Source organism: Saccostrea echinata, unplaced genomic scaffold (genome assembly GCF_033153115.1).
Source record: "Saccostrea echinata isolate AGI-Se365-2 ecotype Australia unplaced genomic scaffold, CSIRO_AGI_Sech_v1 ptg000002l, whole genome shotgun sequence".
Lineage (NCBI taxonomy): Eukaryota > Metazoa > Mollusca > Bivalvia > Ostreida > Ostreidae > Saccostrea > Saccostrea echinata.
Genome location: NW_026889751.1, coordinates 28,047,509 through 28,060,306, shown reverse-complemented (window position 1 = coordinate 28,060,306; position 12,798 = coordinate 28,047,509). Strand labels below are relative to the sequence as shown.

Below are 12,798 nucleotides of genomic sequence, written 5' to 3'. Positions count from 1 at the left end.
CAAAGAATTTTGGTCTCCCGCTTTCGGTGTCTTAGTAGATGGGATGTCATTATTTTTGGCATATTGTAACTGTCTTGTTTGTGTGTCCTGTCTTAGTCTGTGTTACATACAAAAAGACAAAGATTATTGAATTAATAACAGTTATTGCAAAGATTATAGCTTATCAAAACTACACTTAAACTTCCTAAGATGAACGCCCTATCTTATGTCATTCAAAATTAATCAGGAATATTAATTTTTTGGAAATTAGATCAAATATTTAGGTCAAGGTCAAGGGGTAAAAAAGCATAGCATTCGCGGAAACGCCTTGTCACAGATAATGAACATGTCAAATATGAAAGCCCATCTTTTCTCAATCAAAAGTAATCAGCAAAGATAAAATTTTTGAAAACTTTCTATGATTTTTCCCTTTGCCTCTGTCTTTTTTTGACACGGTGTCATAGGCTGTGACATCATAGTTGAGCAGTTGAGACGTCATAGATTAGCGATGAGATTGAATACATTGTTAACATGGATTTCAACAACATATTTGGAGAAACATTAGCGGTTTTAGTTTCTATCAGGGTGGTTTATTTACTCTCTCCATCTTATAACACGCCAGGGAGGTTTTTTTAAAAACATTCTTCGTGAAGGGAAGGGAAATAGAGTTTTGTCGCACTTCTGATATTCAGTCACACTCTGACAGAATATCAGTTTGATGTACTTTCACACTGTGACAGAATATCACTTTTATACCATAAATTATTTACAGTATTTCACTGTTGAAATGCAACAAATTCTGATATTGCATCGTCTAAATATCGAAAATACAACACAAAAATTACCTTTCTTCATTACGTCTGCTAAAAGAAACAAAATAGGCCACACACACATACGGTATATCATATGCTAAAGACAGTTTTGGTAAGAATCTAAATTCTGAAGGCAATTTTTAATCTCGAGCAGAAACATTAAAAACATGTCTCTTCAGCTACATAATGTGTACTTATAAACAGGAGTACGTATACATGTAGATCCCAATCTGAAGTAAAATGAAGTGGGTGGAATATCAAACACATCCTTTTGAATATTTTACCTGTAAAGTATTCTGAGACACTCTAATTTTGGCAAACTTCTATAGCTGATTTCATATTGCTACATATAGCAAAATTCTCCAAGTCGAAATATTTGGGTAACATGGACACCAAAATTCACTGAAACAGACGTTATACAATAGTCTCCCCTGTTTGTTTAGAGGGATACCATGGCAATGGAACCTACTCTACATCTTGGGCTCTAAAACCCATTAGCACTGACTCATACGTTAACAATCTCTCTCTCTCTGTGTGTTTGTGTGTGTGCGTGTGTGTGTGTGTGTGTGCTTGTGTGTGTGGGTGTGTGTGTGTTGCACTTTTAAATACACTAGCATTGACAACCTCTTTCCGGTCTGGCAATGACTTCAATACAACACTGTCTTGTCCTATTCTATAACACAGAAACACTGACTCTAATGCATTGACACCCCCTTCTCTCTGACTCTTGGACGTACAACAAATACAGACAAATGAGACCAGGCATGACAAAGACAATTTGTGTTAATTTATTTTTTACCATTAATCAGAGTTAAAATTCAGTTTAGTTTACAAAAAACTGCATGTTGTATTTTTTGCTGGTCGACGGCATTAAAGCATTAAATATAGATATTAATATTTCATTTTCAAGATTTCATTAGGATTGCAGCACTTTTCAGATACCTTAATACTTCTAGAGTATAATTGTAAAAGCTTACTATGATTCATTGAGTGTATGCCCTTGCACTAGATCGATTTATTAAGACCCTTACATTACCCTCCGATGTACTTGCATACAAATATACGGCAGTATCAATTAAAAAGGAAATGTACGGAAAATATATGAATAAAATCATAAAGAAGACATTGCATCTAAGTTAATGGTCTCTTAAAATATCTGTAAATGATATTTCATTTAATCATAGAATACATTATTTGTTGTGAAAATATTACTTGATCCACCTCTCACTGCATACAAACTGCGTCAAGTTTTACGAAATGACGTCACATCGACAGGTGCATCGCGATCAGTGACATGTTTATACCTTGCTGTGTTGGATTTACCGGTAACTTACGACAAAACAGCGTGTCATAGTAAGTTTTGATATAGTTTGATGGTCTCCTTCTGTTTGAAATAGCAGATCATTTCATTTTGTGGGATTTTAAAGAATTGTTGGTTTTGTTTGATGTCATAGTTAATACTTCCCATACAAATTAGGCTCCGCCCCCTTTTTATAGCCTTAACTGTGCTGCGTAAAGAGGTTTACCATTTTCATTAAACTGAATGGTTTGTTTCTCTGTGGGGCCAGAGTAATGGACAACTTTTGAATGGTTTCCATTTACACTGAACATGATAACCAAGAGGTCACCAGAGGATGTACTACAGACAACTAGAGGTTTCCAGTTCTGTAGACTGATCATCTCCTCTATCTTCTCATTCTTCACAATGTTCACAGTTCTATATGTATCACTGTAATCAGTATAAACTAGAGCTCCACTTTGCATCACTGCTATACCAATAGGCGTGTTCCTTGGCTTGGTTGTGATTAACTTGAAAAGTGATCCCTGATTGATGTAGTAAAGTTCCATAATAATACTACTTCCACTTGTCCAGATTTCTGAAATTGTAGAACAAAAAACCGAATTTCATGCAGAAATGGCAGTTTCCTCCATCAAGATGAAAATATACACAATCCAGTAACATGATCCAAATCATGCGTATATTACTTAGAAAACCGAAAATATGACAAAAATTCAAAGTATACCGGAGTAATTAATCTTAGATCAAAGCCGTAAATCATGCCTGCTATCGGTTAAAAGAAATTATAAAGAGCTTTGGTGCTTTTAATGAATTGTTATTTACCTTGGTGCTCTGGGGGAAAATCTTGATATCAGATGTTAAAATTTGTTTCTGATCTGAAATTAAGTTTAATACTGAAGTTGGTGGAAATATTAACTACTGGGTGATCTTAGTCTGCTTCTGATCAGATATGAAATGTGAAACTACTGGGTGATCTTAATATGCTTCTTTGTACAGATAAGAAATGTGTTTTAGCTCGATAATGTTGTTTAAAATGTGGTTAGGTAAAGGATACTTGAAATTCAAAGTATATTTTTTAGTCCCCAATATGGGGTAAATAGGAAGGAAATTAAATAAATTAAAGGCAAAACACTACGTCAGCATTTATTAAAATATCCCAATCCCTGTCTCAACATGTTATTTGCATTGTTTGGTTTCATTTATTGACCTGACTCTAAAATTCAATTTAAGTCTGCGACAGTCTATAATGATATTAACATTAATTGATGCCACAATAAACAGAAGTCATGCATGTGACAATAGATCTAATGTCATCTGCTGTGGATCGTAACTAATCTCACTGGTCGTCTACTGTGGGTGAAATTCACAAGGTAATCTCAATGTATATACAAGCATTGGGTTTCTACATTGAAATTCCAAGTTCTCAGGCCGTGAAAACCGCACAGCATGCGTTTATAGCTATATGCAGGTAGCTAGGGATGAGCAGGCGACACCGTGACTATCCATTTCAGTGATGAAACTGATAAATCAAAAGCTATTATAATTCTAAAGTTACAACAAAATTCTTTAAGATGTATCTTTAAAAAAAAAGCCTTCTTATTCTTTTTATTAAATAAAGGAAAGAAACAATCAAATTTGAAATTTGGGTCAGCGGTCTTGATTTTTTTAAAGGTGGACTTATATTGACAATGAAGACTTTCAATGACCATGCAGTTGTAAAAGAAATATATAACTATTTCACAAGTTTGTAAGAGCTCTCAGGTACATGTAGATGGTAGAAAAGATTTTGTGGCTAAAAAAACCCGGCTTCAAACAGTAATAATTGTATTTCAACATAAAGACATTATGGGAAAAATGAAATTAAAAATCCTTAATCTGGAATTAATCTTTAAACCATATTATATTTGTGTAACTGGCGAGATTCGACTCCCCCCTCCCCAAATCTCTAGATCTACTCAGGCTCTACCAATTCAGCTACCTGGTCATCTGCCATCGAATCTGCCTAACTGCCACATTTCTTCCTCCTTTAAGGTTTTCGCCCGCGAAGGCTCTTCCATTGCAGGTCATTAACATGTCACTTCCAGGGCATGGCTCGGCACCACCAAATATGTAAATAGCGAGGGAAAAAATGTGACGGATTCGAACCCGAACCCCCTGAATCTCTACTCGATCATACAATATTAGAGCGTATTTAATTCATTATTTAAAACAATTTTAGATGGCTTTATAATCAGAGTTACTTAAATCACACTTCGGAATGAGTTAATGGGTTTAAAGACGCAGATATATTAGCAATTTAATATATATATTGTAACTAATTATGATACCAGATCACAGTAATACAAGAGTTAGAGTGGCATAGTATTGTTTGTGACCAATTATGAAAAATATTTTGATTTATTTGCGGAACACTTCAGTAACTGATTACTTTTCTATTTCCTAAATCAATCTTTAAATATATTTTCAATATAGACTCTAAGTAGTGAAAATTTGATTCGCGTAAATTTAGTATATACATGTACTTTAAGGATCTAATTCAGGGAAAAACCTGATATAATGATTTTATAGATAAACCACTACAGTGTTTGGACAACATCCGATTTGATTTGTTTGCAATCTTTTATCTTTCAGCTAGTGAAGTCGGATTGGTTTCGCTGTTCCGGATTAGGTGGAAATAAAATTTTGACTTCATGAAATCAGGCATTAATTATCTCCACATCTTCTAATATATTACAATGAAGAATCTCACTGGTAATATTTCATAATCTTCACTTGTCCTTTTCCATACTGAGCAATGGACAGATTGTCATTTATATCGATGCACAGTCCCCAGGGATAACTAAGTCCACAACCTATGTAACGAAGAAACTGTCCATTCTGGTCTATGATATGGATACAGTCATTGCTATAATCAGCTGTAAGGATGTTACCCTGACTGTCTGTGATGATTGAATGGTATGATCTTTGGAGCACGAGTATGTCCAGTGTACCTGAACCTCAGTTTTCCAGACTTACTGACCACCACTACTGCTCTAGATTTACTATCAGTAACACATATATCCAGGTTTCTGTTCTCAGTAATGCATCTGTAACAAAAACCAGATGAATAGTGAGGGTTACCTTTATCATCAAACTGAATGGTTCCTTTTTCTTTCGAGCCAGAGTAACGGACAACTTTTGATTGTTTCCAATCATCTGTGTCCATGACAACCATGATATCACCGCAAGAAGTGCTACAGACACTACGAGGTCTCCAGTGCTGTAGTCTGATCATCTCTTTTGTCGTTTCATTCTTCACCATTTTTACAGATCGATCATTGTGATTAGTATAAATAACTTCTCCACAATTTCCCATTGCTATGTCATCTGGTATGTTTCCTGTTTTGATTGTGATTGATTTGAGTAGTGATCCTTGATTGATGTTAAAGAGTTTCATGGTGGGTTCTTCTCCACTTGTCCAGATTTCTCCATCACCCAGACAGGCCACATTGATAAGATATTCATAACCAGTGTTCAAAGTGATGACAGTCTCTGGTTTATCAAGCAGATGTTTGACTTGAAAGGACCCAGCTATTGCTGATTTTTGTGTTTTGTTCATGCAATAGCCACGTTCATCTGATTTTAAGGACATTGGTGTCAGACTACAAAGTTGATCTGCCAGTAATTTCTTCGGAGAAAAATTGGGTAATGAAACTATTATTTTTTTAGGAAGTTGTCTATACTCATCAACTGTGGAAGGGACTTTAAGCAGATTTGAAATGTGCGTAGAATCTAGAGCAGTATCAACTGAATTGATTGCTTCCTTGATCTTTGAGATTTTCTCGTGTATTTCACTTAAATGTTTTCGTAAAATGTCTAGCTGTCTGTTTTTCATCTTATGAACTTTGGCTTTAAGTTTCTTGACAAGTTTGTCAATTTCTCTGTGCCAGACCTTTCCGTATTTCGTTATAATTGTTGAGAGATCACGATATCCCTTTCCTAGTTAACTCATTCTGTTTTGTACATCAGAGGCAATCGCCATGTATGTTGGAAAAATTTCTTCATTGAGTTCAGTTTGTTCTTTCTTAATCTTGTCTCTGATTTGCAGGAGTTTTATTAATTTATGCCCAAGATGGTAATCTGAGGCAAGACAGTTACTGAAAACAGGAAAGTCACATTGAGTACAGTACATTTCACATGTTTCTTCATCATGAGAGGTGCATCTTGGATAAATAAGAGTTGATTTTCTGTCCCTGAAACCAACAATTTTATGAGGCTTTGAGAGATCAGTCGAAGAGTGCTCCCCTACACAGACTTTGCACAGGTTAACAAGACATGTATCACAGTGTATCTGTACCACAGCAGTCTCACACAGGTCACATCGCATTACATCCTGGCAACTGATACGGGTGTCCATGATAGGTTCTCCGTTAAAATCTAAGCTAAGAGAAATTAATTTCAAATTATTATTAAAATGCTCATGCTTGTTTTAAAACGACTTCTTGTGCAATCAATCCCTTCTTATAACAAAAAGAAAAGGGCCATACAAATTAAAACTAAGTAATTTTTTTCATTAAAAATGTTTTAACATCAATTTATTGAAATCAGAACTGAATTCTGAGAGTAAAAATTTATTATATATTACCTGATTTCAAGCAGTAATGGCTGCTTTCTTCAACAACAATTGACATACCCACATACCTGTATGTTATTTATTCTTCCGGGTCAAATAAAATTAGACATTCACTGTAAATATCATGAGTACATAGAAGAGAAAGAGAATTCCAGATGTTTTGTGCAACCATAACAAATTATAGATTTTTTCCAAAAAAAAAAAAAAAAATAAATAAATAGAATATTTCACTTGGGAAGAAAGCTATTCTTTGCCTGTTCGGGCCAGATGCCATTTTTATCCCAGGATAATTAGATATGTTATCCATATTTGAAATCCAAAACGATGATTCTGGGACACCCCCCCCCCCCCAAAAAAAAAAACAGCAAAACATTTAAAATTACCTTTTTAATACATTAGAAATATAATATCTGATTAATATATCGGGTCTACATTTTCCCTTCAAGACGTTGTTTTTAAATTGAAATAAAAGGCTTCACGAGAAAGTTCTACTTGATGAAAAAGATTCAGTTCTCCTGTAGATGTTCGGACGTATCACAGATAAATTACCCCCGTTGTCCATTGATTCATATTCTTAATCTGATTGATTCATACAACTTTTTTGACGAAAGCCTCTCAGTTTGTCATATTTTTTAAATTCGAGGTTTAATATTCTGCAACAAATGAATCTTTTTTTAGCTTGAAATTCTGGAACACTCTCTAATAACTAAAGGAACTCTGCACTTTTAAGCCGTTCAAAGTTTCTAAAAATATTTTTGATAAAAATAGTTTAACAGCATTTGACATGTACAACTTATAACTTATGTTAAATGATCTAAATATGCTTAAATCAGAGTGGACAATTTATACATAATGGCTGGTATTACTAGATTCCCCAGAGATAGCTTTATTTAAGGACACGAACACTGGAGGTAAAGCAAAATACAGCTTATCATTGTATCTTCTGGAACCCCTAAACTGTAATGTACTGCATCATTTTTCTCCGATTTCAGCACTTGGGTATACCTTTCGCATTCGCTACACCTGATTGCTTTTTTGGCTGCCGAAGTGTCAAAAACTTTTACCGGGTATTTATATGACAAGAGGCATCATAAGGGGACAATAATGGCAATTATAAATAAATAAATAGATAAATACAATAAATTATAACACTTAGTAATGATACCCCTCCTCCTGTAAATCGCATGCATGTGTAAAAAAAATCCATCTGCATACATACTAATACAGAGTTGTTGTGAATCTTGCATACGTGATTTAGATATGTTTTGGATAATTATAAGTTTTTGGAGTCAAATTACATGTGCTCCTATTTTGGACTTAGGCTTGCTTACTAGAAGTTTCTATTAAGGAAATCCGATCCTCAGCCAGGAAGGATAACTCTTTAATTTATTATTTAATTCCAAAAGTCTCAAAATGAAGCTTAAATATGAAATCTTTTCCTGCAACAATTTTCATTTTATGCATCTCAATGTGATTCAAGGTTCTTTGAAGTTTTAGAAACATGCTTTTAAAACTTTGATATTTTTTCCCTATAAAGGTATGTTAAAAATACAGATCATAATATCATTAAGAAATTTAAGGTCAACACATTATTATGTATAAAAAAAACATTTATTTTGTTGATATGTGCAGTTTCATTGTATTTTATCAAATGGAACTCATGTTACTTAGGCATTGAATTCTTATTTTTTGGATGTCGTCGGTCTTATAACACACATGGCCGTGCCGACAAATTGAATACGCCACGGCCAGGTGTGTTATAGGACCGTCAACACCCAAAAATAAGAATTCAATGCTCATACATGTATTTACATTCTCTAATTTTCTCTCTTCATAATTTTTTATTTCGTTAATTTTATTGTGAAATAAGCGCCTTTCAGAACTGGTGTGCTTAAGGTCAGACAACATGTTCCTCGAAAATATAAAAATTTCCCCAAGAATTTGTCATTGAAGTATCGCTACTTAAACAAGTTTCCTCACCAAAAATTGAGGTACCTTACCAGGCATTTGGGCAAGGGCAGAGGGTGATATTTCTTATATAATCCTTATGGGTAATCTTTTGAATTGCCAATGTCACAATTTTTGGTATACTTATTTTATAAAACATATTGAAAACAATTTAGAAATCACAAGAGAATGACAATTATGAATGATTTTTGATATAATACCAAGATATACAAAACATATGTTTGAGGAACGTGTCGTCTGACCTTAATAGACGTAAAAGCCGTTTGTGACGTTCTAAAGTTAAATAACGCAAATGAACATTATATTGCGAGGAAAAAAAAATGACAAATTAACGCACAGTTGTAGTATTTTTACGTTAATTTAACAGAGTAGTTGTTTTTTTTTTTTTATTAAAATGAGTCAAAACAATATATACATTTTGGTGTTCCTTGATATTGAAAATGCATATAGTACCTATTGTGTATTCTACCCCGCGGTGGCAGGGTTTCGCGTGTGTTATAGAGATGTGAACGTCGCAGATTTCTAATGAATTCCATAAAGAAAATTACACTGAATGTAAATATATTATTTTTATAATAAACATGTTTTGTCACCACGGAGCACTCTTATCAACGTAACGTCAAAACATTACGTCATGACAGTTTCTATCTTCATTTCACACATAGTATGTGGTTCAAAAAAAAAAACTTTACCTCTTCTTACTTTGCCAGCAATTATTCGGGTAATATGAAGATAATTCGTCGGTTTCTTCAATTGTTTTTTACCGGGTACTCTGCTTTCAAATGTGAAGCGTATATCCCTTTCCATGACATTACGAACAATTTTGACCAGAATTTAACTGATAATTCCTTTTCTTGGAAGCCGTTCATCGTCCAATGCATTCTCTATAACTCAGAAAATTCCTTTGTCATTTATACACACATGCTCTGCTAACTTCTGATATATTTTTTGCATTTTGCATTTTTTTCTAAGTTAGTTATGAAGATTTCCAGACTGAAACTCAAATTGTATCTCTTTCCGCTGCTCCGCGAGGTCGAGGGACGTCATCTTTTTTGTTTTTGTCCTTTTCAATGAGGACAACTTTTCTTCTGCAATTGATTTCTTTTTAACGAAACTATGTAGAGCGCCACAATTTGGCATATGAAATGATGTAACCATCCTCGATTAGAATGTATGATTTTTTATTTTGTTTACGCCATTTTCAAGAGATTTGACTAAAGACATGACATAGAGTTCGCGATTACATTGATAAATTTTGTCTTGCGCAGTGACCCTTTTTTGTAGTTTTAAGTTTGAAATAATTTTATATTTATAATTTAATATGCACATTGTGACAAAGTTTAAAAACTAGTTTCCATCTCTCTCTCTCTTTCTTTCTCTCAGTCTCTGTACCCCTAGATGATAGAGATTATGAAAGTATGCGCATTGTGAAAAAAAATTAAAACTTAGATTCAATATCATATTTCACTGATTCTGATTTATAGCTAGTTAAAGGTATAAATTAATGAAAGGTGTATTCAATTTTATCACAGAGTATCCAGCGAAAGCAAAACCGTGCTGCCTAGGCTATTATTCTCATTCAATCATAGACTTTGAATAAGAACCATTTTAGCTTAAGACTTCAAGTTTAAATAGGCAGAAAAAGAAATCTCAACTTCTCCGAAATGGAACATCAGATTCTAGACGAAATATGTATAGAGATCATCTTGTTACCAATACTTGGGAGGGGTTTGCAAAAAGTGAACAAAAAAGAAATGGTCAACCTATGCCGGTGAAAAAAAATCCTCAAAGACAGAGTAGTGGAAACCATAGGGACAACGGGGAGTCTCGGACAAATTCGGGGAAATCGAGGATGCATGCAGCCCCGCTTTGCTTCCACTAGTAGCCTACAGGTAAAATATATATGTTATGTGTCCAAAATTAAACGTTTTGCTGACAATTAATATTTATACACATTACATGTGAGCTATGCATATAGTTAGTTTAAGTAATATATGTACTCGATTTGTTAGCTCATATTATAATAAGTTATACAAGGACATCCATTTTCTATTTTTTGACATTAGGAAATTCTAAGAGTGACGTCCATATTATAGAGAAAATAATATTCTATTGAAAAAATGGAACTTATTTCAATTAAAAAAACATCTTCCACATAGACTGCCTCTTTACATTTTTATTTGTAAAGAAAACATGATTCATAGCGATACCCGCTTGTTCATTATTTTTGGAAAGTTCAATATCTGGCCGAAATGGAAAAAATGTGTTTTTCTTTTATTTTAAAAAGGAATAATACGTATTTGTTAAGTAATAATAATTTAAAATGTGTAAGTGATGAATTTCCAGCATCCTGCAAGGTTGCATTTGAAAAGATTCATCATGATGATATACTAGTCAATAATTTTCTAGCTAGAAAGAAATCAACAATGTAAAAACAACTCTCTCTCTCTCTCTCTCTCTCTCTCTCTGGCAAAATTCACATTAGCATTTTAATTAGGATACATATGTAAGTATATATTTTCAATAGCTTAAAATTGTATGTACAAAATTTCATTTGTCATTTTTAACAATAAATCAGAGTTTGATATTTGATACTGTGTCTTCGATAAGTCGTCATCCCAATAGCTGGAATGGAGAGAAAGAAACCTATGTATGCTTCCCACAGTTACCACTTTTTATGACCAGTGTAACAAGCATTTCAGTATGGTAAATGCCAGCATGTCAATGTTCAAAACAATCATATTTATTGTAGACTATTAAAGAGCTTGATCTCAGCGGTAATATTTAATTTTCCTCACTTTGTTTCTCTATTGAGCAATGAACAGATTGTCATTTGTATCTATACACAATCCCCAGGGATAATTATGACCGCATTCGAAGTTACGGAGGAACTGTCCATCCCGGTCTATGATGTGGACACAGTCATTGTTAATATCAGCTGTAAGGATGTGACTCTGACTGTCAGTAGTAATTCCTTGTGGACTGAATGGTTTGTTATTTGGAGCAGGTGTATGTCCAGTGTGCCTGAATCTCAGTTTCCCGGCCTGATTGACCACCACTACAGTTCTTGCTCCTCTATCAGATACACAGATATCCAGGTTCCTGTTCTCAGTAATGGATCGGAAATAATGACCGGAGGAAAAGAGAGGTTTACCTTTATAATCAAAATAAATGTTTTGCTTCTCTGTGGATCCAGAGTAACGGACAACTTTTGACAGTTTTCTATCATCCCTGTCCATGGTAACCAGGAGATCACCAGAGGAGGTACTACAGATACCTTTAGGTGTCCAGTTTTGTAGTCTGATCACCTCCTCTACTTTCTTATTTTTTACAATGTTCACAGTTCTATCATTACTATCAGTATAAACTAGATCTCCACTTTTTATCACTGCTATGTCACATGGGAAGTTCTCTGACTTGGCTTTGATTGACTTGAGTAGTGATCCCTCAGTAATGCTGAAGAGTTTCATGGTGTTGTCATCTCCACTTGTCCAGATAACTTCATCGATATCATTCAGACAGGCGACCTTGTAAAGTCTCTCATACCCAGTGTCTATGGTGGTAACGGTCTGGGGTTCATCAAGCAGCTGTTTGACTGGAAGAGAGGATCCAGCTTGTTCCATTTTTTCTATCATCTTAATGTTGTATCCGTGTTCATCTAATTTTAAAGGAATTGGCGTCAGACTAAATAATTGGTCCCTCAATGATTTCTTTGGAGAAAATTTAGGTAAGGAAACTATGACTTTCTTTGGAAGCTTTCTATATTCATTAACTGTGGAAGGGACACTAAGCAGGGTGGAAATTTGTGTTGTATCTAAAGCAGTATCATATGAATGTATTACCTCCTTAATGTTCGATATTTTCTTTTGTATTTCATTTAAATGTTTCTGTAGGGATATAAGTTGTGTGTTTTTCATCTCTTCAATTTCAACTTCAAGTTTTTTTTTACACGTTTGTCAATTTCTCTGTGCAAGTCTTCTCCATGCTTTGTTATGGCGTTAGAGAGATCTTCATATTGCTTTTCTAACTGAATCATTCTGTTTTGTACATCAAAACAATGGCCTGATAAGTTGGATGAATTACCATGTTAAGTTCAGATTGTTCTTTAACGATCTTAGCCCTTTTTT

At 34.1% G+C, this 12,798-nt stretch overlaps 3 protein-coding genes across 3 annotated transcripts; all 3 read right to left on the bottom strand.

Moving 5' to 3' along the window:
- Nucleotides 1-2,282: 2,282 nt before the first annotated feature.
- On the bottom strand, nucleotides 2,283-2,639 carry LOC133178220 (uncharacterized). Its single transcript, XM_061312967.1, has one exon. It carries the CDS (start codon nucleotides 2,637-2,639, stop codon nucleotides 2,283-2,285), a length of 357 nt encoding a protein of 118 aa, XP_061168951.1.
- Nucleotides 2,640-5,017: 2,378 nt separating this feature from the next.
- Nucleotides 5,018-5,965, bottom strand: LOC133178219 (uncharacterized). The gene has a single exon (XM_061312966.1). It carries the CDS (start codon nucleotides 5,963-5,965, stop codon nucleotides 5,018-5,020), a length of 948 nt encoding a protein of 315 aa, XP_061168950.1.
- Nucleotides 5,966-11,478: 5,513 nt separating this feature from the next.
- LOC133178218 (uncharacterized) lies at nucleotides 11,479-12,588 on the bottom strand. Its single transcript, XM_061312964.1, has one exon. The coding sequence runs from the start codon at nucleotides 12,586-12,588 to the stop codon at nucleotides 11,479-11,481; it is 1,110 nt and encodes a 369-aa protein (XP_061168948.1).
- Nucleotides 12,589-12,798: the final 210 nt, after the last annotated feature.